Raw genomic sequence first — 27,322 nt, 5'->3', positions numbered from 1 at the left:
AAACTTAATAAAAAGGAGTATTGATCAGTCTTTTCATATTATTTTTTCTGAATATATTTAATATATACAGTCTTTTTTGGAGAAGGGACTAGTCCTCCCTTTTCCTGAATTATTTTATACTGTTTCAGTTTTGACTGATTTTATACTGTTTCAATTTTGACTGATTATTGAAAAAGGTGGATTAATCCGTCTTTTCAGAAAAAATCTTAAATATATTTAGTCTTTGGTTTGATTCCTATTATCAAAAGGCGGACTAGTCCTCCCTTCTGGTTTCCTTTTGTTCTATTTCAGAATTGAAAGTGTATAAAAAGGATTAATCCGTCTTTTCAAATATTTTTCCAGCCTTGTTTTTGTTTTGACTGAGTATTGAAAGTGTTGTATTCATTGGTCTTTTCAGATTAGTTTTGTTAGAAATCTAAACTATATTTAGTCCTTGGTTCGATTTACAATGCAAAAAGGCGGACTAGTCCTCCTTATCGTCTTACCTTTTTCTACTTTAGATTTGAAAGTTAATAAGAAGGAGGTTTAATCTGTCTTTTGATAATCTTTTTTCAGACTACTTCAATGTAAACATTCTTTCTGAAAAAGGCGGACTAGTCCTCTCTTTTCCTGATTTGTTTACATTTTTTCAGTTTTGACTGATTAATGAAAGAGGAGGATTAATCCGCCTTTACAGATAAGTTTAAGAGAAATCGCAAATATTTTTAGACTTTGGTTTGATTTACATTGCAAAACGGCGGATTACTAGTAATCCGCCTTATTGTCTTTTTTTAAAGTTAATAAAAAGGAGGATTAATCCGTCCTTTCATATTCTTCTTTCAGACTACTTAAGTATATACAATCTTTCTGAAAAAAGGCGGAGTAGTCCTCCCTTTCCCTGAATTATTATTATTGTTTCAGTTTTGACTGATTATTTATTTAAAGAGGAGGATTAATCCATCTTGTCAGAGAAATCTTAACTAAACTGTTTAAAGTTGGATAAGTCCGCCATTTCAATTACTGATTTCTAAAGACTCTTGATCTTTATTTTACAGTTTATGTTTAGTAAAGACTCCTTGAAAAATGCAAAGTATTTGTTTTGACTTAGATTGAAAAAGGCGGACTTATCCTCCTTTTTGTTTTTATAGTTTTTAGATTTTTATTTATTGTATATATTAAGGTGGTTAGTCCGCCTTTTGAGTTTAATATTTTTTAAAGATTAGTTGAAAAATATTACGTCTTTGGTTGAGGTTACATTGAATGAGGCGGACTAGTCCTCCTTCATGTGTTATAATTGAACATTTTAGTTTTGATAATTGTGTAAAGGTGGATTAGTCCGCCATTTCAATTACTTTTTTCTAAAGACACCTTGAAAAAATACTAAGTCTTTGGTTTGAAGTACATTGAAAAAGGCGGATTAGTCCTCCTTTGTTTTATTTTGCTATAAAATCTTTGTTAAATACATGTTTTGCAACTAAGGGTGGATTAATCCTCTTTTTACTGGTTTAAAATAATTTGTAATAAAATTTAAACTCGATTTCATGTGTTTTCCTTATTATTACTTCAACAACCCAAGTCCTTATTTCAACGTTTTGTTGCAATTTTGATTATTTTAAAAACAGTCCTTCTTAATTTAGTGAAAAAAGATGACCCTAAAATCGCTTAAACTGTCCCCAATTAGGGAAATTTTGAGCAAATCCCTAATTATAATATCAGCCGTTAAATTTTATTAAGTAGTCTCTTCTTATGATGAGATATCGTATACATTCTGTTTTAAGGTAATTCAGTATATTGTGTACATGCTATTTTTTAAGCCAAAAAGGTGAACATTTTCTTTATTTGAAACCGAATATAAGTTAGAACAAAAAGCAATATTTGATCCGTTATAAACAATGACTTTTTTTATAATTACATTATTGATTTCGTAATTTGTACACTTTAAATAATAAATTAATGCCATGCGTCTTTTTATAGTTTAGTGTTGGCAAGGTCAAAGGTCAAAGTGTTAACGCGTCGAATTAGTAACTTAACCTTGTACAAGACATTTTACACTCATTACGCAGTTCTGGTTTATTCAAAGAACGAATTGAGATTGTGCCAATGAGCATACAGCTTCCTACGCAAATGGAGTGAAAATAAATTTTGTATCAACTAAAACGTGCAATATAATTTTAAACATCAGACTCTCCCTACTTATTTGTCTTATTTTAGTTTTAAAACGATATACCATAGAAATCAAATTAATTAATATCATTTGCTCAATCAAATATGTTTCAACGTAATTAGTCTTGTATTTGAGGAGTCTCAGCTCAAATGCTTATAATGACCGATGGATGTCTAAATTATTTGTTATTTTAACATTGTAATGCAATTTTTAAAAATGTGTCTGCAGCTTGTCGTATGAATGTATTTAACATTGTAATGTAATTTCTAAAAATGTGTCTGCAGCTTGTCGTATGAATGTATTTAACATTGTAATGTAATTTCTAAAAATGTGTCTGCAGCTTGTCTTATGAATGTATGCAATCACTTATTTTGAACTATAAGAAATATGTAGTATACTTGAAAATTTAGCATTTATAAAACATGTTATATCTAATTACCTTTGCTAAATATCTATTTAAAATTCTTCAATGATAATTGATTAAAATAGACTGAACTGCTATCAGTTAGTGCCTCAAAACACTAATAAAAGCAAAAATGAAAATAAATCGAATATCTCATACTTTTAACAATTGTTTGTTTCTAAGAATGAAGGAACAGTATAAAGAAGATAAGATAGCAAGACGGGTTAAAAAATGTAAAGACAGTTTAGCTTCAAAGATGGGTAAGGCAGTTTAAATAGTGTCTAACATGCTTTACAAATGAAGATACATCATGATGTGCCTGCGTACAAATAAAGGCACGATATGCTGGCTACAAGGAAAGACTGAGCAAGATTGAAATTATAAAAATTACCTAATAGATTCAGTATTCGTTTTCCCAGGGTTTAAAAGGAAACCACATCGCTTTCAAAATTATGAAAGCAAGCTGATGATTGGCTGTGTGAAAGGTCACCGAAAATGACTTCGTGTTTGGAAATGATCAGATCTAAAAGCAGATCGTTATTTAGTCTAAGAGCTGATTTTAATCAAATTTGTTGGAAGCAATAACACGTATTACATGCTAGGGAGAAATATTATGCTGTCTTACCTGTCTTATCTGTTTTAATGCAATGTCATAAAACTACAATGAAAAACAAACTGAAACAACCGACATAATTTAAAAACCACGCACACAAAAGTTAAAAGTAGTATCTGCATTTATCAATTTCAAATAAAATTTTGACTACTACAGCCGGTTTATCGTCATATTTTACACAAAGTTTTTCTCTGGTTACAGAAAACAAAGTTGCATTAAATTCGTTAGTTATCAGTTTGATTTGAAAGTTATTTTTTTCGGCTATTTAGATGGTTCGTTTGGAATGAAGACGATGGTTTTAAACATTAATTTTAAAGACCGTTGATTTGCTGTTAATCTTGAAACTTCATTAAGAAAAGTTTATTTTCAAAACAGCACAAATATTCAATTTGAAATGAATAAATTCATTGTAGAATGCATAATTATGGTTTTTACTGCTAAGCTCAATAGGGATAGCATCGTTGTTCAGAGCATTTAACACATAAAACTTATCATTTCCATTCTGCTCGTGATGTAGTATTGCGAATAATCTTAAATAACGTGATTATAATTACTGAACATGGCATGCACAAATTCGAATTTTCTATATACAGATAAAATACTTTTTTTCTTTTTGTGCCCCCACTTAAGTGCCGAGCATTTAAATTTACCCTTGTCCGTCCGTCCTTCCGTCCGTCCGTTCACTTTTGTGTCGGACGTAACCCAAAAACGTATTTGACCTAGGCTTATGACACTTTACAGGAATGTTGATCAGCATGTGAAGTTGTGCACCTGGGTTATTTCGTCTGGATATTATTAGTATTTTTAGAGTTATTGCCCTTGACTTAGTAAAATTTTGCAATTTTCAACTTGTGTTGCATGTAACTCAAAAAGGGATTTGACATAGAGTCATGAAACTGTACAGGAATGTTGATCAGCATGTGTAGTTTTGCACCTGAGTATTTTCGTCTGGATATTTTCAGTATTTTTAGCTCACCTGAGCATATGCTCAGGGTGAGCTATTAGGATCACTCTTCGTCCGTCGTCTGTCGTCCGTTGTCCGTTCACACTTTTAAAACGACATCTCCTCTGAAACCATAAGGCAGATCATAATGAAACTTCACAGGGATGTTTCTTGTTGGAAGCCTTAACAAAGTTGTTCAAAGAATTCCATTCCATGCAGAACTCTGGTTGCAATGGCAACCAAAAAAAAAAAAAAACACTTTAAATATCTTCTTCTAAAAATCCAAAAGAGCTAGAGCTAAGATATTTGGCATAAAACATCTTCTTGTAAGTGTCTGCCAAGTTTGTTCAAATAAAAGTCCTGGGGTCAAAATTGGCCCCGCCACAGGGGGTCTTTGATTTTCCCTATATCCATATAGTAAAAACTGAAAAAAATCTTCTTTTAAATAACCCAAAAAACTAGAGCTAAGATATTTAGCATGAAACATCTTCTAATGGGTGTCTACCAAGTTTGTTCAAATTAAAGCCCTGGGGTCAAAATTGGCCCCGCCCCAGGGGTCATTGATTTTCCCTTTATACATATAGTAAAAACTTAAAAATCTTCTTTTAAAGTAAACCCAAAGAGCTAGAGCTAAGATATTTAGCATGAAACATGTTCCAATGGTTGTCTACCAGGTTTGTTCAAATAAAAGCCCTGGGGTCAAAATTGGCCCCGCCCCAGGGGGTCTTTGATTTTCCCTATATGCATTTAGTAAAAACTTAAAAAATCTTCTTTTAAATAACCCAAAAAGCTAGAGCTAAGCTATTTAGCATGAAACATCTTCTAATAGGTGTCTACCAAGCTTGTTCAAATAAAAGCCCTGGGGTCAAAATTGGCCCCGCCCCAGGGGGTCATTGATTTTCCCTAAATACATAGAGTAAAAACTAAAAAAAATTCTTCCCAGGGGGTCATTGATTTTGCTTTGAAAGTTTCAAAAAAGCCTGGGGTCAAAATTGCTCCCCCCCAACGGGGGTTATTTATTTTCCTTATAATTATGTGTATAGAAATTTTTTTAAAAATCTTCTTTGAAAACAACTCAAATAGCTAGAGTTTAGATATTAAGCATGAATCATCTTCTAGTGAGTGTCTACAAAGTTTGTTCAAATAAAAGCTCTGGGGTCAAAATTGGCCCCACTCTGGGGGCCATTGATTTTCTTTATAATTATGTGTATAGCAACGACTTAAAAATCTTCTTTGAAAAAACCTGAATAGCTAGAGTTAAGATATTAAGCATGAAACATTTTCTAGTAAGTGTCTACACAGATTGTTCAAATAAAAGCCCTTTGGTCAAAACTGGCCCTGCCCCAGGGGTGTCATTGTTTTTTACTATATGTTTAAAGAAAAAACTTTAAAAATCTTCTTTTGAATAACCCCAACGAGCTAGACCTAAGATGTTTAGCATGAAACATCTTCTTATGGTTGTCTACCAAGTTTGTTCAAATAAAAGCCCTGGGGTTTAAACTGGCTCTGCTCCAGAGGCCTATATACAGGTGAGCGACTTCAGGGCCATCATGGCCCTCTTGTTAGAGTCATTGCCCTTGACTTAGTAACATTTTGCGATTTTCAACTTGTGTCGCATGTAACTCAAAAAAGTATTTGACCTCGAGTCATGAACTTTAACGGTAATGTTGATCAGCATGTGTAGTTGTGCACCTGAGAAATTTCGTCTGGATATTTTTAGTATTTTTATAGTTATTGCCCTTGACGTATTAAAATTTTGCAATTTTCAACTAGTGTCGCATGTAACTAACTAGACTCCGCGAGTCGGATGTGTCGCCTTGTGAACAATATAGTTTAGGAGAAAGGCCAGGGAAAAACTGAAATATGAAAACTAACAAATGTCAATAATTCAAAATATGATAAGTGCAGAACAACAGTTTCTATGTACTGCACTTCTTATCAAGATCAATCATTCTATGAAATTTCAAGTCAATATCTTTTATAAGTTATGAGAAATAGCCTGAACAAAAATAAAGTATGAAATTAATAAAGGGTTATAACTCACAAATAAGAATTGCAGAGTACCGGTTCTTAAACACTGCACTTTTTCTTAATGAGATCTATCATCTTATGAAGTTTCATGTCCATAGCTTTCATACTTGAGGAGAAATGACTGGGACAAAGTATGAAAATTAACAAAGGGCAATAACTCAAAAAACAAGAAATGCAGAGAACTGGTTCTTGTGCACTGCACTTCTTCTTAATGAGATCTATTATCCTATGAAGTTTCAAGTCCATAGCATTTATACTTTCGGAGAAATGGCCCGGACAAAAATAAAGTATGGAAATTAACAAAGGACAATAACTCAAAAAATAAGAAATGCAGAGTAACACTTCTTGTGCACTGCACTTCTTCTTAATGATATCTATCATCCTATAAAGTTTTAAGTTCATAGCTTTTACACTTTAAGAGAAATGACCTGGACAAAAATAAAGTATGAAAATTAACAAACGGCACTAACTCAAAAATTAAGAAATGCAGATTACCATTTTCTGTGCACTGCACTTCTTCTCATTGAGATCCATAGCTTTTATAGTTGAAGAGAAATGGCCCGGACAAAATTAAAGTATGAAAATTAACAAAGGGCAATAACTCAAAAAATAAGTAATGCAGAGTAACACTTCTTGTGCACTGCACTTTTTCTGAATGAGATCTATCATCCCATGAAGTTTCAAGTCCATATCTTTTACACTTTAGGAGAAATGGCCCGGACAAAAATAAAGTATGAAAATTAACAAAGGTCAATAACTCAAAAATTAAGAAATGCAGAGTACCAGGTTTTGTGCACTGCACTTCTTCTGAATGAGATCTATCATCCTATGAAGTTTCAAGTCCATAGCTTTTATACTTTAAGAGAAATGGTCCGGACAAAAATAAAGTATGAAAATTAACAAAGGGCAATAACTCAAAAAATAACAAAAAATAAGAAATGCAGAGTACCAGTTTTTTTGCACTACACTTCTTCTTAATGAGATCTATCATCTTATGAAGTTTCAAGTCCATAGCTTTTATAGTTGAAGAGAAATGGCCCGGACAAAATTAAAGTATGAAAATTAACAAATGGCAATAACTCAAAAAAATAAGTAATGCAGAGTAACACTTCTTGTGCACTGCACTTCTTCTGAATAAGATCTATCATCCTATGAAGTTTCAAGTCCATATCTTTTACACTTTAGGAGAAATGGCCCGGACAAAAATAGAGTATGAAAATTAACAAAGGGCAATAACTCAAAAAAGCAGAGTACTGATTCTTGTACACTTCACTTTTTCTTAATAAGATCTATCATATTATGAAGTTTCAAGTCCATAGCTTTTATAGTTGATGAGAAATGGCCCGGACAAAATTAAAGTATGAAAATTAACAAAGGGGCAATAACTCAAAAAATAAGTAATGCAGAGTAACACTTCTTGTGCACTGCACTTTTTCTGAATGAGACCTATCATCCCATGAAGTTTCAAGTCCATATCTTTTACCCTTTAGGAGAAATGGCCCGGACAAAAATAAAGTATGAAAATTAACAAAGGGCAATAACTCAAAAAATAAGAAATGCAGAGTAACACTTCTTGTGCACTGCACTTCTTTTTAATGATATCTATCATCCTATGAAGTTTCAAGTCCATAGCTTTTACACTTTAAGAGAAATGACCTGGACAAAAATAAAGTATGAAAATTAATAAACGACACTAACTCAAAAATTAAGAAATGCAGAGTACCATTTTCTGTGCACTGCACTTCTTCTCATTGAGATCTATAGTTTTTATAGTTGAAGAGAAATGGCCCGGACAAAATTAAAGTATGAAAATTAACAAAGGGCAATAACTCAAAAAATAAGTAATGCAGAGTAACACTTCTTGTGCACTGCACTTTTTCTGACATGAAGTTTCAAGTCCATATCTTTTACACTTTAGGAGAAATGGCCCGGACAAAAATAAAGTATGAAAATTAACAAAGGGCAATAACTCAAAAAATAAGAAATGCAGAGTAACACTTCTTGTGCACTGCACTTCTTTTTAATGATATCTATCATCCTATGAAGTTTCAAGTCCATACTTTTACACTTAAAGAGAAATGACCTGGACAAAAATAAAGTATGAAAATTAACAAACGGCACTAACTCAAAAATTAAGAAATGCAGAGTACCATTTTCTGTGCACTGCACTTCTTCTAATTGAGATCCATAGCTTTTATAGTTGAAGAGAAATGGCCCGGACAAAATTAAAGTATGAAAATTAACAAAGGGCAATAACTAAAAAAATAAGTAATGCAGAGTAACACTTCTTGTGCACTGCACTTTTTCTGAATGAGATCTATCATCCTATGAAGTTTCAAGTCCATATCTTTTACACTTTAGGAGAAATGGCCCGGACAAAAATAAAGTATGAAAATTAACAAAGGGCAATAACTCAAAAATTAAGAAATGCAGAGTACCAGTTTTTGTGCACTGCACTTCTTCTGACTGAGATCTATCATCCTATGAAGTTTCAAGTCCATAGCTTTTATACTTTATGAGAAATGGTCCGGACAAAAATAAAGTATGAAAATTAACAAAAGGCAATAACTCAAAAAATAACAAAAAATAAGAAATCATATAGTTATGACTTTAACAACGCTAATCTGTTGTAAATTCAAGACTTAGTTTGTTTTTCTTATGGAAATAGAAATTTATCGTTTCCAAGTATTTTAAATTATATATCTTGACTGTAAAAACAGATAAAGTTTCAATACGATTTTAAGAAAATGATTGCTTCGAAAATATAATAACATTAATAAATGGGGTGAATCTGTGTGGGAGTGGTTTATACATGTAACAATTAATTTTCGATATTTGAACATTAGAACCTGGTTGGAAATTAATCCAGAAACACAGTGGCGGTTAAAACGACCTTAGTGATTTGGCTGGCTATATTTTATTTCATATACGATTATACATAACTCAAACGATGAAGAAATGAATATACCGAGAAACAAGCAAGCAAAACACTGTTATTTTGAAAATAAATTTATTGGTCTTTCAATTTTAATACTCCATGCTATATATGTATCTAAGTTTTATTTCAGTGAGTGGTCTAGGCTATTTATTAATTGATTTTTATTGATAAAGCGTACATTTATCAGCAGGATTCATCCTGGATCCAACTGGACAATTCCAGGTATCTGCAAATTCTTCATTATTCTGTAAAAGCCCGACAAATCTGAAGACATATTGAAAAATGATAAGGTTAAAATTGTACATAATGCGTTGCGAAAATTTCATAACGTCCGTTCCTGTTTTATGATGTCACAGAACAGGACGAGACAAGTAATTATAATATGTATAGAGACAGTGCAGACGCTCTCTTATTGGTTAATAATAATAGATTGTGTATTAATTAAGTATATTCCGATTTAACACTATATAAATTCGTATTTAGCAAAGAATCACCAATAAGTTTGAGTTTAAACATAAACATTAAACTTTCAGAATTTCTGAGAGATTAGCACCAGTCCTGACACAATGATTAATAATGTCATCACGAGAATAACTTTTAATAAATGAAAAATAGAGCAGACTGCTGAGAAGTTAATTATGTTCCTCCATATAAGGTATGGGGTAAGATCACTCATTATATGAAATCAAACAATTGCTCAGTTCAATATTTGTTTACGGATAAATAAAACTATAATTGTCTTTCTATTTGACAAAACATGTATTGTATTAAAAAGTTTTACAACAAAGCAAGAAAATAACAATAGGGTGCAAAGTGTTATTATGATGTATGATTTTATGTACTTCTGTTTTTATTGAAGACTTATTAAAATAATCATGTCTTTTCGAAGTAATCATCTATTCCGAATCGTAAATGACTTGGCTGCTGTGCAGCAAAATCACCTCATACTTTCGTAATGCAATATTAGATAGGCTATATTATTATAGAAAGGCTATGATTGTAAAACATAATTTTATTGCTGTTGATTCGTAAATGAAATGAAATTCAGATAACAATGTTTGTCCGGACAGAAAACAATTTTTGCCGGATAAATAAAATACATTCACGACATTTAATAATATTCTTCATCCTTTAAACCATTTAAGATTAGTAACTGCTACATCTTGCATTTTCATACGATCCAATTTTGTGTAGACTTGCAACTGATCGGATATAATATAGGTATTATGTTTTCCTACAGAGCTAAAATATAAGTCATGAAAGGAAATTAATACTTAAGCTGCAACAAATACTAAGATATTCACTTAATATATTGTAAAAATACTAGCATTTGAGTATGCTTGGTCAAACTACTTAGTATATACTAGCCAGTAGTTGTCACAAATTCTGTGTACATGTAAAAGCGTGGAGATGCAACGTAAGTCAAACGTGAAACTGTCTAACTATATATACTCAAACCGTTCGGTCACAAATAGATGAAATTTAGTTGTAAAAGCCTATATCAAATACATGTTGCATGTAAAATTGATTCGAATCCAACATCCCAAGCGCAATGAAAACAAGTAACGAGTAAATGTAATAATTCACAAGCTGAGTAAAAAAGTGACACTTCATTATAAAAAAAATAGTTTAGTATCACGAAAACACAAAATTGCAATTTTACCTTATTGATGATAATGGATGCACCATGTTCTGTATCCAAAACTTTTTCATATCGTTTCTTATATTGGTGCACATTGGCTGAAAGAGAAAGTTCAATATTCGTAATGAAAATGCTTGATAGTTTGTAAAACTGAATGACAAATAAATATTGTCTGTTTCTTAGAAAGGTAAACAACGATTGCTAGAAGCAATGTCTTCACGCCGTTTTCCCGGACTAGGTAATAACGACGGTAATATTGACCTCATAATCCAGAATGACCTTATGGACATTTTCGGGTAATATTGTGGTGCCCATGATGTCATCACAAAGACGAGAAATGATAAATTTCGATCAACTATCTTATACAGTCCGAATCCAGCCCTATCCGAAAATATGGCATGCAAGCTGTCAGTCACAGAAATTATATCATAATTACTTGATTCTACATTAAAGTACAGGTTTAATTCAATCAATTACCGGTCATTGAAGATACCTGGGGTCTAATTGTACACTGTCAACACTTAAAATTCTGTTTTATCTGTGTAATTAATATTCATCGCTCTTCGTGAGATTTGCGGGTGTCTTGGTTGAAATTGTTGGAGTTTACGACGTTCCGTTAATTAAATACCCCTTCCGGCAATCGGTAAAATTTATCATGCAGGCTATAAATATTATTTCATACATTGTCTATTGTTATTTTTGCTATATATATGTAAGAAGATTTATTTTAGAAACAGCAACATGGTCTTTGAGTAATGTACATGCCAGTTTAATTTAGATTTGGCTCATTAAAATTTTATCGAGGAATGGCGGAACAGCGACCTTCCAGTTTCCAACGATTCCTGCAGAGCTTTCCTGCAATTCCAGCATCGTATGATATAAAAGCTCGGGCGCGCCCTTGATCGACCTCTTGCACGCCTAAAATCGTTAGGGTTAATCCACGAGAGTTATTTCTAGAATTTTCAGACTTATTTTTGTTGTTTCGTGACTGCCTGTATAACCGGATACAGACGAAAGTGAAAGTAAGGATGGCGTTCGATGTTTGGATTCGCCAGTTGGAAGTTCCATGGTTCAGTTAAGTTGTTTCTTGTTTTTTATTTTTGTTTTAGAAGAAGATGCTGACGGACGCTAAAGATGGCCGATGGCCTTTATATTTTCTTAGAAGTTTTGATCTCAATTTGGAACTATTTTTGTGTGATGCGGCTGACCAATCAGAATCCAGGGCTTGGATGACGTTTGTTATTGTTTACATGTTGCACGTGTTATATTTTTTTATGAAGATAGAGAGAAGAATGTACATGCAGAAAGGAACGAGTTGGACAAGAAGCCATTTTAGTCAAGAAATCTTTTACAGTTTGACAGTTCAGTTGATGTTCATGCTAAAAATTTGATAAAACTTCATAAGCTGTATTAGAAGAGATATTTTTCATCTAAATATATGTTAGGGTTTTTGGAATGGAAATCATTCATGACTAATGCTCATGTCTCAGTCCTTCCTGTAATTTATAAGTATACTTGAAGAATGTTATATTTGATACTGAAATCAAGAAGAGATTTATACTTGTGTTCCTGCTTAAAGTTGCTTTTAATGTGTGAGCAGTGGTATATAAGTGTCTCACTTATCTCACTCTCACTGTGTATATCTCTGCATGGCTTTAAGTGTAAGAGCAGTGGTATATGAGCTTATATATATCTCATCTCACTCTCTTGTGCATGTGCTTATGTTCGAGCAGTTTTTGAGTATTTTACTCATCACACTCTCATGTCTGCGCAGTTTAGATGAATTTTGCTTATCTATGTGCTTATATATATTTTATCCAGTATAATGATGACCTAGATCTTGACCAACATATATGAAGCTGATGTCTATAAGAAGTCACAGATTACAGACACATATATAAACGATTTATGAAATTTATATGTACATATTTTTTTGAAGATGTTTTTTTTCAATTATATTGTTGAAACGTAACATGATATGGCTTTTACTTCATCCCTCATGTCTCTCATTTATCATATTTAGATTATTTAGGGCATTGGGGTCTGGCTCCTTAAGCTTGATTGCTTAAGACGCCTTGCATGGTCTAGGATTCGATCCATATTTGAAGTTATTTCTTAGTGCCGGCCCCACTGGACCCTGACAACATTTGCAATATTGATCGCAACCTCCTTTGTAGTATATAGTTGACCCCAATTGTGTTTCGGGCCAATTGGTCAAAGATTAATTTAACATGCACCTTGTATGGCAAACTTCCGATCAATAACTTGACATGCAATTGGCCCTTGGCCATCAAACTTCACAGCTGCAAAAGTCTTGTCCAGCAAATGACTCCTTTTGATTTGGAGACCATGGGTCAAAGGTCTAGGTTAATTGACCTTGACGGTCAAGACGGTTTACGACAAATAACTTGAAAACAAAAACTTAATATGTCCATTGGTTTTAACCTATAAATGACTTCCATTTGATCATGGGTTTAAGGATCAGCGGTCACAAACACACTGACTTTCGATTTCGAAACGGTTTCCAACCAATAACTAGCCAACTCATTGGTCCTCAGCCCACAGTCTTAGTAGGTGTTTTATTCAAGTAGATAACGTTAGGTCAAATGTCAAGGTCCACAAGGTCTCAATCTGTTGGTCTGTAAACTAAACAGTTTACCAATTAACAACTTAAGAACGCCTAGATCTATGAACTTCAGGCTGTGCATGAAAATTGGTCCTGACAAGTAGATGACTCCTTATGTTTTCGGGACAGGGGTTTGAAGGTCAAAGCCACATTCACATTGCATGTCAAAAAAGTTTCTGACTAACAACTTGTCATTCAATAAGCCCAAGGCCCTCAAACTTTACAGGTGCATTGACATTGGCCAGTACATGTCCATAATTGATGTTGGGGTCAAAGGTCAAGGTATTATTGAACGTGTTGGTAACAATATGCCCAGCTAAATACTACCAGTCAGCAAACATTTCGTTTATACATTATTTAATACGATGTATGATGACTTTGTCATAAAAGTGCCGCACACAACCTTTAACGTCCCAATGACATATTGACTAGTCATGACAAGTAAATAACCCCTGTTCATTTTAGATCAAAAGTCAAAAACACAATATCCTTGAAACATGACTTATTGCCTTTATGTAAGACATACGTGCTTGACAAACAAATTAGGCTAATCATTAAATAATGCTTAGTTGGTAACTACACTTTTATCTTGGATCGTTGACGATAACACTTCACTAGTTTTAGGAATATAAAGGCAAAGCAATGTAAGCGGTGCCAAACTGACAAAAATAAATTTATTTAATAAATGAATTAAAGATTAAAACCACCTGCACCAAATTTATGAAGAACAATTGATTTGGTGTGTAAGGAAGTCCAGGCAATCTTTTTTCCTCTTTACCGTTCTGTTGTTTCTCTATCATCCTACGATAGGCCTTAAATTACAATAAACAATATGCAAATAAATATAAAACAATATCTAAAAATACATGGTTGTTAATGTTGTTAACCAATGGAAGTATATGCTGTAAATGTTGAAACCATGTTTGTATCTAAAGTTATACAAAACAGCATTTTATATCTGTGAATACACTTGCGCCTTTTTAAATCGATCAACCATTGTCGTTGAAAATATAAAGCGAAAGTAGAGATACTGGAAATTTTGAAGACAACTTTCATGAAAATATATATGCATGTCACGTGACCTTTCCTGCTAAAATGCCATTCGGAATGATAAACATTCAATGTAAGGATCCAATACAAAGTTCTCTATGTAGGAGAAACCTAAACCTGCTTACTTCTTCCGATGTAGGCACTTCAGTTTAATATAAAGTAGCCAAGTAGCTTGTTGATATGGCAATGCTGATTTTGCTTTTTGTAAACAATCCTTAATATCGTTTACTTGCGTTTATTGCGACCAATATCTTAAGTAATGTACCTTATAACTAATCCGTGCTCCTTCGTGATCAGACAGAACTTCATTTAACGTCAACTCACCATTATTCTGAAACGTGTGCTAACACTTAAAACATGCAGTTAAAAACATAACATGCTGTAAACTAAATTGATTGTCTAGATATACGTAGTAGCGGAAGAAAGGAAAAATGCAGAAATCAATTATTACTAACTATGTTCCAACTAAACATAAGCTTACCATAAGTTTGATTTATTAAAGATCCTGTATGTTTTGTGATTGATATTGTTACTGTATGTATCATACACTTGGAAAATGTTATATATGTATATAATTATGCAAATAAAACAATTTTCAAACATTCAAGAATATGTAAAAAGTGTACTGCAAATATTTGTGCACATTATATTTAATGAATAAATTACATGCATTCATTTCTTATTGGAAAATTCGACTTGGAATTTATAGAAAATAAATTTCTAATAACCTCCCTTTATTTACGCAAAATGTTAAATTGGGTAATATCTTTATAAATAATGCTTATTTGAACTTACAAGATTGACAATTCTTAATTTGAGCGTCATATTTATGAAATAAAACCGTGAAAAAAATGTGTTACAGGATCTTTAAAATCACTTTTTCGAAAATGTACTTGTGTCTGTTCAAATCAGTTAAAAAAATGATTAAATGATACATCAGTTACTTATTACCAATGTCATTCCTTTAGTAGGCTGTCAAAAGAAGCAGTTAAACGTTAGTAGTTCAAACTTTGATACGACACAATACACATGTAAAGAAATCTTAAACTGTGCTGTGCATAATTTATGTAATACATCCCTTGTGAATGTTTTATACCCAAAAGTACTTGCTTTTTTATACGCAAACACGGTATGAACGTCTAATCTCTTCAATAATACTGTAATTAGTAGTTTACGTACTTTCTTATAATCTTGTGTTTTTAAAAGGAATTTCGTACATGTTAATATTTCTACAAACATATAAATAAACAATAGAGATATATATAAGTACAATGTATCACCTTCATGCCACCTGTTCCAGGTATAGTGAAGTTACTCCACATGTCTATAAAACATTGAGTCTTTGTTTCAAACTTGTCAACATCTCTTTGTAACCACCATGCCTGTTTCCTTCCTTCCTTATCGAACTTCCTACCTATGTACCAAATAATACAGAAACAACGAAATGTATTTATAACAGAATCCAAGACATAATACAAAGGAACAAGCAAGTATGACTCGCGTAAGCGGCAATATAGAGTCGCTTGCCTAGCACCCAATCGTGGGAGAAGCGTAATTCAAATATCGTACATTTATACATGTCGTTATTATAAACAGTTAAATTGATGAATGTGTATGCATGTAATATCATGTCAAGGCAATGATAATACGAAAAGACCGTTACAGGCCGACACAATTTGATTAATAAGATAATAAGAATAATTAGATGTTATATCAAATAAGTTCGTGTCCTTATCTTAAGACAAATATGTTCTGATAGTCTTACCGCGAATATCAAAGCCATGTGTTATTTCGTGACCAATAATTACGCCAATTGCGCCATAGTTCATATATCTTAAAATGATAAAAGTATTAGAAATTAATCATATTTGTAAACATAATGTGACACAAATTGTTGGGACTTATTTTTAATCCAGTCAAATGCAGATGACAATAAAAAAGCAAAATTATCAACATGTTGCTTAAAATATGCAAATAGGAAAATGAAATTACACATTAGGCTGACTTTCAGCTTGAGAAGGAGAAGACGTAACAAATCGTTCATTGTTATACTTCTTAAAATATTTATAGGCATATTAAAACGATTCAGGAACAAAATTTCTTATCTGAACATCTGCCAAACCCGATACGCTTACCGTTTAGATCAAACTTATAAAATTTATGTATATTACTTTAACAGAGCCCTACTGTGGTTCTAAACTGTAATATTTCATAATATTGCATAGATCAAATTGAGGAATATGATAAAGGGTTATTAAGGAATATACTCGGATTTTACATGATTAGCGACATTCAAATTTGAATGCGATTCTGAAGGTTCAAGTCAGTTTTCACAATAAAGAAATAATCGTTCTGGGCGAATGATTTTAGGTTTTCAGACAAGTTATTGATTCACACCTGTATCAAATCAAAAAATGTGTCAAAGACAGAAAAGGCCGGATTGCATATGTATACAAAATATCACGAGGCTATGATGTTACTTAAATTTTCTACCACTGTCTTGACCATTGATGTTGAAAATTTAACTTAGTTGGTAAACCGAAAAAGAATGAGCATCAGTCCTGAAATGGAATCCCACAATATGGGACCACATGTCAATGCTGTGAACCACATATCAAGAAGCTGTGGTAAGTAGTTGCTGACAAAAACTGTTATGAAAATTTTCTACTATCTATAATTGATCATTAATTATGTCAAAATTTAACTAAGTCAGCAAACAGGAAGTGGATGAGCAACAGACATGAAATCAAATCCCACTGTATGGGACCACGTGATAATGCTGTATATCAAATATCAAAAGGCTGTGATAAGTAGTTGCCAAGAAAACTGTTACGAAAATTTTCTACCATTGACCATTAATTTAACTAAGTCGGCAAACAGGAAGTGGATGAGCGACACACCTAAAATCGTATCCCACGGTATGGGACCATGCGTTAATGCTGTATGCTAAATATCAAGCGGCTGTGATAAGTAATTGCTGAGAAAACTGTGAAGAAAATTCCCTACCATTGAGCATTAATGTAGAAAATTTAACTAAGTCGGTAAACAGGAAGTGGATGAGCGACAGACCTGAAATCGAATTCCACAGTATGGGACCATGTGTTGATGCTGTATACCAAATATCAAGAGGCTGTGATAAGTAGCTGCTGAGAAAACTGTTACGAAAATTTCCTACAATTGACCATTAATGTTGAAAATTTAACTAGGTCCGCAAACAGGAGTATATTAGCGACAGACCTGAAATCGAATCTTACGATATGGGACCATGTGTTGATGCTGTATACCAAATATCAAAAGGCTGTGATAAGTAGTTGCTGATAAAACTGTTACGAAAATTTTCCTACTATGGACCATTTATGCTGAAAATTTAACTAGGTCAGCAAACAGGATGTAGATGAGCGACAGACCTGAAATTGAATCTCACAGTATGGGACTATGTGTTGATGTTGTATACCAAATATCAAAAGGCTGTGATAAGTAATTGCTGAGAAAACTGTGACGAAAATGTCCAACTATTGACCAGCATTAAACGAAAATTTCCTACTATTGACCATTAATGCTGAAAATTTAACTAGGTCAGCAAACAGGAAGTAGATGAGCGACAGTCCTGAAATCGAATCCCACAGTATGGGACCATGCGATGATGCTGTATACTAAATATCAAAAGGCTGTGATAAGTAGTTGCTGATAAAACTGTTACGAAAATTTTCCTACTATGGACCATTTATGCTGAAAATTTAACTAGGTCAGCAAACAGGATGTAGATGAGCGACAGACCTGAAATTGAATCTCACAGTATGGGACTATGTGTTGATGTTGTATACCAAATATCAAAAGGCTGTGATAAGTAATTGCTGAGAAAACTGTGACGAAAATTTCCAACTATTGACCAGCATTAAACGAAAATTTCCTACTATTGACCATTAATGCTGAAAATTTAACTAGGTCAGCAAACAGGAAGTAGATGAGCGACAGTCCTGAAATCGAATCCCACAGTATGGGACCATGCGATGATGCTGTATACTAAATATCAAAAGGCTGTGATAAGTTGTTGCTGAGAAAACTGTTACGAAAGTTTTTTCCCCGACCGCCCGCCGCCCGCCCGCCGCCCAACATTCACCATACTATAACCCGGGTTTGCACCAGTGTAACCCGGCCAATAAAATCGCGAAACAAACGTCTGACGTAAAATTATTAGTAGCGTAAATTGTAAAGTGAACTTGAAGAAGTTGAGTAAAATAAGTACAAAAGAGAAACAACAAAAGCATTTCAAACACAGTGGCAACATATTACTTCTGCCGAAATGAAAATAAGCAAGTTACAAACAGTAAACTAGTGTTGGACTAGAAACAGAGCTAAAACTTTTCAAATCAATGTAGAAATAGCATTGTTCTGAATGTAAAGCATTAAATTTACTCGATGCAAAGCTAACAATTTACATATTGTTCAGCAGCAAACCTACCTAATGTATAACTACCAACAGATGAAATGAAAATATAAAAAACTTACTTTGGACTGCCATGCGAGTACATGTTGCCCTGTAGTATTCCTGAATGTATTACTGAAGGTATAAATAAATCAACATTTATATAGTTTTAAATTTTAACAGAGTATTTAAGAAATCAAAATTATAACAGAAATAAATACATATTTTGATAAGATAAATATTGTTTCATTAACGTTTGCTTTGCTACCTGTTTTATTTAAATCAAATGGTTTTGCTCTATACAATATCATACATGACAAAAATGTGACCCCAAATAACACAAACAACGCCGACGTCTTCACTCAATATGGTTCAACACATTGTAAACATTTGTTTTTCTGAGATCATCTTAGAATGACAAAGGTTACCATGATTGCGTTGCAGTATTTAAAGAGTATTGTATGGTGGCGGATTTGTTACACTTTTTCGCATTGAGTTGTCGCTAGCGAAAACAAATACTATTTTCTCATTTTCGCCTTGTCCCTGTGAATCGCACCAAACTGGACGTAATTGTGCGGCGCGTCGCCGCCATGTCGACAATTTGCTTGGCTTATATAAATAGTTTGCTTCTTATCGTGCATGCCGTCATATGACTCTGTTTCATTTTATGCCTTTTTCCAACAGTATTTCAGTCATATAGGCGGGTAGTTTCCTAACCATCGTTCCTGGAGAGTTACACCACGTGCATCAAAGCGCAAAAATGCGAATTCTTCCATTCGACACAATCGACAAAACGCCATCATGGCAACACGCCGCGAGACAAGTCGCCTTTTGGCGTGATTTGCTAGCAACAGGACGACAATACAACAGTTAGATAATGCGACGTTTTGCGCTTTATCCTGTTGTCGCCAGCGAAAGTGTAAAAAAGCCATCATAGAATTTGTCTATAATGGAATATCTATTAAACCTTCGATATTATGCTGGTAGTATCTAGTTTCATGCTTGAAAAAAAGGAAGCGAAAGAATACAATATAATGGAAAATGTTGATACATTTAAGTCACAAGTTCAATATTTCATTATCATTACTTATATATGTGTTCATACTTAATCAATTTCGAACTCAAACATTTTTATTCCAGGTACATTTTATAAGACTATCTAAATGATACATTTCTATGGTTTTCATCAATATTTTGAAATACTCGTGAAAAATGTGACAAGTGTAGACCAATCCACTTTATTCCACGATGTATCATTGTAATTAATCACTGAGAGAAAACCAAACTTCTGGATATTTCCTACTTTGTTTCTTAAATCGAAATGTACATTGTTCTATAAAGCACACACACAACCTTTATATTTCTACATGCAATAAATAAGTGCATACATAGTCATTATAATTGTTTCGGATTGTATATCATTACTGTACTGTGTCAAGGAAAAAGAAACATTATGTAAATGCAAGAAAAAAGTTGAATCTGAAACAAATGTTTGTAATTATCATTATCAACATCTTCGTCATCATCATCATTATAATCATCATCACCATTAGTATTATTTTATAATAATAATAATAATAATAATAATAATAATAATAATAATAATTATAATAATAATAATAATAATAATAATAATTATAATAATACTAATAATAAATAAATAAATGATAATAAATATAATACAAATAAAAATAATTGGCCAGATAATTGTTTTCATAGGTGATGTTTTGAAATCCTAGCAAGAAAATACAAAACAACTACATGTAACATAACATTAATAACTTTGTTTCTTTCTAAATTTATGTACTTAAGCAGTATATCATAAAGTGCATAACCTTGTTAATTCTAAGATGAGTATAATATCATTTGTATTTATAATTTATTTATTTATTCCAATGGTGTGTTTTTCCTGTTGGAAAATATTCAATTTGTTAACATTGCTGCAATAGCCTGTTGAAATTTGCATTTGTCATTTGCCATACCGATTTTCTTTGATGCGAATCTAATAAAAAAAATTTTACACAAACCCGGCATCATTTCACTATTTTCTTGAATAGAGGATTCAAAATGAATTAATTCATCTTATAAAAGGCAATTAAAATTATATCATGAATAAGGAAATATACACAAACAATATTTATTTCTTAAAATGTAGTAACTGTTACGGTTCCATATGGACAGCTTTGATTACAGTTATCATAATACAGACCTATAATTATTACATATATAATAACTATACAGTAGTGTAAACAAACTTTCAATGCATGTCTGATTTAGAATTCACGAGAAACTGACTTAACATTACACAATACTATTAAACTAGGTAAGTCCAGATAATTATCTTTAAAAAAATCTTTTGGCTTGCATTTCCACATGTTTAATTTGAAGGATAGTAAACTTTATACAAAAAAACAACAACAACAAAAATCCAACATACTTATACTTACTAATGGTATTTGTGTCTAGACTGTATCTGGCGTTTACAATTAATGGTGATTCCTTCCATCTGAAAAATGGTCGTTGATATGTTTATCAATTAGATAGTTAAGTATAAAGGATACGTGACAAGTAAGAAAGTGATAGCATACTCTTCCTTTGCAAACCATTTAATTGGAATATAAACTCGTTATCGTTTATAATGAAGGAAAGAGTTAAAACAGGTTGACGACTGTACGAGTACGATTGATTTCAATAGATTAAAGCAAAGACTTAAAATACTGTTTAACTTCTTTCGCTCGAACTCGGATCGCTCGAATACCTCCCTTCGCTCAGTCCCGGCAAAATTCCTATATAATATAATTATATTGTTCTACCTCGGAACGCTCGAACACCCATCACTCGAACTCGCAAACCTGATATAGTAACAGTATAGTGTTAATAACATCTTTTCGGTCGAACACAAGCAGCAAAAGTTGCGGGTCGACATGTTCTAAATAATTGATTGTCGGCGACACATGTTTTTAACACCTCGTGATGGTGACAAAGGCATTTATGGCTAATTGATACACATTAAAAGGTGTTGTAACCGATTTGTTTGTAATGATAAAATTGTACATTTGCCGTCTTTAGTAACGATAGAAAGAAAATAACTCCTGAAATGCGCAAAAGTCAAATAATTACTATGTTTACCCGGCCAGCTTTAATTACAACCGTGGTTCATGTACCGTGAACAGTAACAGTGTACTCTATTTATAGAATGATGCTTGTACGTTTGTTTGGTTAAGTAAATGACTACAAGTAGCTTAAAGATGTATTTGTTTAAATCATTGTTTAAAATAAAATTCATCCCATAATAAACATAGAAATATGTTTTGAACATTGTTCGCAGTTTGGATAATGATCAGTCCCAATGGAACTCAACCAATTACAATATACATGAATATAGATTAAGACAGTGTACCATTAATACTTTTTTCAATAATATAATAATTCTTAATATGACGTGTTCGACCAACAGATGTACTAACAAACAATTACATTGACATATGTATCATTTGACCGATGTAAGCTGGAAAACCTTTAGGCCTATGTTCTATGTAATAATAGTTTAACCTCGCTTGGCTCGAACTACAGATCTCTCGAACAAATTTGCACATGCCCTTCGAGTTCGAGCGAACGAAGTTCGACTGTAGTAACAAGTATTACATATCCTTTTTATGCGTTTTATAAGACATATTTTTAATATAACGATAGCTATTATATTTATTTTCATCATGAAAATACGTTGTTTTAAAACAATCGAAAAAATATAAGAAAAGCATGAACAAACAAGCATAAAAAGCGTTGCAAATGATCTTCAAGAACGTATGTAAACGATTTACTATCATTTGGTGACGAATCCTTTCTTTAATATTATTTGATAATAATCAGAACGCTTTAACAAACAATACGTTGCACTGCATTAGACCACATAATTCAGGCTATTGTTATATGACATGTATGATATTAAATATAATATATAAACATGTAAATAGCTTACGGATCCTTAAAAACAGGTTCCCGCAGTAATTGTGCTTCGCGGACCATTTCTGCTTTAGACATGCTAACGGCTGTTGTGAATGGACTCTCAGGGGTAATGGAAAACTAAAAAAAATGAATAAGTTAGCTTTGACCTGCAACAGTCCGGCACGATAACTTTAAGGCAGGCAGGGGGTTATAGTTGCAAAGGGATCTCCCTTAAAACTTGATATAATATTTCGTACTGAAGCGTATTTGTTGTACATGCTTTATTATCATATAACAGTTGAATCTGTTTATCTGTGTATTGAACACATGTCACTGTTTTCATAAACAAGAGGGCAATGATTGCCCTTTTATCGCTCACCTGACTGAAGTATACAACGAAATCCTAATTGAAGTTTCAAGGATTATATTGAAATCCGTTAGTCAATACTTGTAGAAATCAAAAGTTGCTAAGAAAAACCAGGGTTGCTATTGAAATTCCGTATTTGCTACGGAAATGACTGGTTGCTATGAAGAGTCAATAGTTGCTAACGAAAGCAAATGGTTTAGCCTCAGGTATATAATTCTAACAAACGTGTTAGAGGTCAACAATATCATGTGTTGCACGCAATGCACTGGTTGCTATTGAAAGTCAATGGTTGCTATGGAAGTCACTGGTTGCAATGGAATTAAAGTTTGTTATAGTCACTTGCTGCTTAGAAAAGTCAGTGACTGCTATGGAAAATCACTTAGTGCTATGGAAATCCCTTGTCATATGAAAGTCAATGGTTGCTATGGAAAGTCACTGGTTGCTAATGACGGTCAATTGATGCTATGGAAAGTCATTGGTTGCTGAGGAAAACCAATGGTTATGAAAATTCAATAGTTACTATGGAAAGTCAATGGTTGCTAGGAAAAGTCAGTGGTTTCTATGGAAAGTAAATGGCTGCTACGAAAGTCAGTTGTTGCCGGAGAAAGTCAAAAAATGTTATGGAAAGTCAATGGTTGCTATGGAAGTCAATGGTTACTGTGAAAAGTATCTGTTTGATGAAGAATTCACTACTTTCTATGAAAAGTCAATGGTTGCAATAAAAAATAAATGGTTGTTATGGAAGTTACTGGCCGCTATTAAAAATTCAGTAGTTGCTTCGGAAAGTCAATAGTCTCTTTAGAAATTCTGGGCCTCAGGAAGGACTATAATTACAACAATTCGGAAGAGGACAACGATAAAATGTATCATGCCATTTATCTAAGACATTTTTTCAATAAACATGTAATAAACATACATGACCTCTTAGGGCGTGGCCAAATAGGACCCCAGGGAAATTTAAATCATCTCGGCAGAGGTTCACTAGACAATGTTTCAATTCCAAAGATCTTAGATATAGCCGTCATTGGTTTGACGTAGAGAAGAAGCAATTTTCATGTCTGTACTTTTTATATACATATGAGGGAAATCCATGACATTCAGGGCAAATTTAGATCCCAGTGCTAAAAAAATGAAAACATTTGGTAGAGATCCATTACACATATTTCATACTTACTATCTAAGCTATAGTCGTCATGGTTAAAAAAGGAAATAAGCTTTTCTACATACATACAATTTAAAAGGAAAATCAGTGACCGCCCAAGGTAGGGACAAATTTAGAACCTAGTGTTGTGATTTGAACAAACTTGAAGAGGTCCACCGTTTTCGAGAAGATGATTTGTTTTCGAGGTTTTACTATAAACATGTAAAGAAAACGCATGATCCCCAGGGCGAGATAAATTTATTCTCAAAGGCTACAGTGCATGTCAAGTAGAAAATCCTTCATGATAAACATTTTAAATATAACCTTTGCAGTTTTCAAGAATAAAAGGATAGCTGTATATTGAAAAGCCATAATCACCTTTTTCGGGGACGATTTTTACCACAATACAATAATTTGAAGGATTTTTTGATAACACGATGCATGAAACATATCATATAAGCTCTAGGCAATGCACTTTCAGAGACGAGTTTCCAAGATTTAATTATTTGAAGATATTTTGACCCTTTTTACCTACCAAAAAATTTAATTGGACATCTAACATTTGAACAGTTTTACTATAGCTCTATGCTTGGAACATTGCAAAAATATTGCATTACTTTTGTTTTAGCGATTTCAATTTAGAAGTCGTTAACAATGACGACGACAGATTCACTGACGCACGGATGCAAGGACGCTGAACTAATTGTGATTACAAAAGCTCACCTTGTGCTAAATAAATGCAAACATTACAAAACATGGTGACAAATAGAATAATTATAGAACTCTTGAAACACTTACTTGCTTATGAACTGAGTTTAAAAGCGCATCGTTATATATTTCTTCTGGGTAACCTACTTCCACTCCCATTTTATCAATCTGTTCAGGAATCATTTTTAGAATTGCATTAGATATCTAACTATATAGCATAACATAAAGAAATACTTCAAACAAGTCAAGCTCATGTTATTATAAACAAACAGCTATGCATAGATCTCCTTGCACATTTTTATGATATAGGAATGCAACGCCAGGAAAAATGAAATCCAACACTGTTGGCCTTCTTTTTTCACATCATTCTTTGATTTGGAAAGCCCCGGCAATATAGTTATTATGTGAATTTGTCCTTATAATGTTGATTTGTTGTCCATAAGGACATTCACATGCATTTGCCAAATTTTGCAGTATTGTATAAAAAAAATGTTTTGGTTATGTCCAAAACTACCAATCGTTAAAAATCCCTTCAAATTATGAAACCTTTCTGTCTAGTTTTTGAGATAACAACTATTTTACTTTTTCTTTTGAAGCACGCTTGGTGAAGTTGGACATCCAAATAGTCGCATCTATAATTTTCTTAAAGGATTTCTTCATATCCTCTACCAGCTCCAAGACCTGCAATGATATGAAATTGTTTGATAAATTTGAATGAAAAGCTTTCTGTGAATCTTTTCTTGCAAAGACAAGACCTACGAATACGTTGCTCTCCAGTTCACATCCATGCAAATTATGTGTTTGTTATTGTGTATTAATTTACTTTGTTATTTGATAAGATAACTGTTTCTGTTTACATCCCATTAATTTGACTGTTCAATTTACATCATAAACACAGGTAAAAATTGAAATCTGTATTGTTAATAAATATGTATATGTTTTTTGATAATTTGAATTAATCGAATCACATGTAAATATCACAGATGCTTGCGTCGAGTTTGATTGGTATTTATGTAATGCCTGTAATTCGATTCATAACTTAACTCTGTTACGTATTTCTTGTAACAAACACATTTTTGGTAATAATTGAGTAAAATATATAAATGTAGTATTACGTAGCGTCGGTCCTTTTCAAAAAAGGCTTCCTTTGCGAAGAGTCGAGTTATAACGTCAGGCATCCTGTCTCTCAACATATAAACACAATAATCAAGTCTAGTTGAGGCAGAGTAACTCGTTTGTCCAGAAGCCTGTAAAATGAATTGCTGTTAGTTGATCCTAATGCATTATTATATGATACTACTCGGGTAACGACCATGTTTCTTCATATGACACCAGTACTGGTTGGAAGCGGACTCGAAAGTGATTATTTTAAGTTGCAAGAACTTGTTTCACATTGGAGCTTAATAAATAATTATGTTAATATAAATATATAATACATTAAAAGATAATGTTCGACAGTTCTTCTACTCTGAATGAAAACTAGAGTAAATTGTTAAATATGATATCGATGAAAATATTCCACTTACTTCTAGGAATCGCTCAGTAATATCTTTATAGATTTGTGGCAGAAAGTTAACTTGTGTCATAACAACCTTGGTCACAATATAATTAGCAACAACACTGAAAGTATAAATGTTAACTTTATTTAAGCAATGTTTTATCATACTTTAGAGTATATGTACTCTGTGCTAATTTACTTTTATATTTTGGTTTGTAAAATAAATTTGATGAGTAAAGTGTATCACCATTAAAGTTTAAAGAAAAAAAAAGGAAATATTGATATGGCTCAAATGACGACAATCATTTTTATGGAACATTTTCACTACTGTCATGTTCTCATATATGTACATCGCGTTAATTTGCTTTTATTTAAAACATAATTAATTTAAAGAATGACCTGTCTATGTGATGTTTGATCTAAAATATTTTACTTTTCAAACCCCATCCCCCTCCCCCGCCTCAATTATTTTGTTTTTCAATGCTTACCTGTTTAAGTGTTTACTGAGCACAGTGTCGGTGTAAATGAAATAGCCAATGGAAAATATGGTGACTACATCCGTAGCATTCAAGGAATATCCACCAACTTTATAAATACCCTCAACAATTTGCAAAAAATTCACCTAAAATGTAAATAATCAAAGTGCTGAAAGCACTGATAATGGCGCAATATGTTGCATACAAAACTAACTTTAAAGTTCTAGATTTGTAGAGCAATCTATTTCAGGTGTTCAAAGCTGATATCATTCCTATTTTCAAAAAAGAATAAGTGCCCTTTTTGTATACAATATAAAATTATTGCCTCCAAACTCTTGTCAAAATTGAAAATCATGTACCAAGAGCATACTT

At 32.6% G+C, this 27,322-nt stretch overlaps 1 protein-coding gene and 1 long non-coding RNA gene across 2 annotated transcripts; both read right to left on the bottom strand.

Moving 5' to 3' along the window:
• Window positions 1-9,159: 9,159 nt before the first annotated feature.
• LOC132721347 (neprilysin-1-like) lies at window positions 9,160-25,651 on the bottom strand. The gene is made up of 11 exons (XM_060705634.1): window positions 25,559-25,651; window positions 25,067-25,144; window positions 22,795-22,898; window positions 21,263-21,321; window positions 18,899-18,950; window positions 16,155-16,222; window positions 15,670-15,803; window positions 14,655-14,720; window positions 14,047-14,151; window positions 10,735-10,811; window positions 9,160-9,335 (listed from the first exon to the last, which is right to left on the bottom strand). Exons 1-11 carry the CDS (start codon window positions 25,634-25,636, stop codon window positions 9,233-9,235), a joined length of 924 nt encoding a protein of 307 aa, XP_060561617.1. The 5' UTR covers window positions 25,637-25,651; the 3' UTR covers window positions 9,160-9,232.
• Window positions 25,652-26,095: 444 nt separating this feature from the next.
• On the bottom strand, window positions 26,096-27,097 carry LOC132721346 (uncharacterized). Its single transcript, XR_009624451.1, has 3 exons — window positions 26,963-27,097; window positions 26,503-26,596; window positions 26,096-26,223 (listed from the first exon to the last, which is right to left on the bottom strand). It is a non-coding gene; the product is annotated as an uncharacterized LOC132721346 (long non-coding RNA).
• Between the last annotated feature and the right edge of the window lie 225 nt (window positions 27,098-27,322).

This window comes from Ruditapes philippinarum, unplaced genomic scaffold, assembly GCF_026571515.1.
Source record: "Ruditapes philippinarum isolate M1 unplaced genomic scaffold, ASM2657151v2 ctg218_1_1_1_1, whole genome shotgun sequence".
Classification (NCBI taxonomy): domain Eukaryota; kingdom Metazoa; phylum Mollusca; class Bivalvia; order Venerida; family Veneridae; genus Ruditapes; species Ruditapes philippinarum.
The sequence above is the reverse complement of the archived record's forward strand: the minus strand, read 5'-3'. Positions and strand labels throughout refer to the sequence as shown.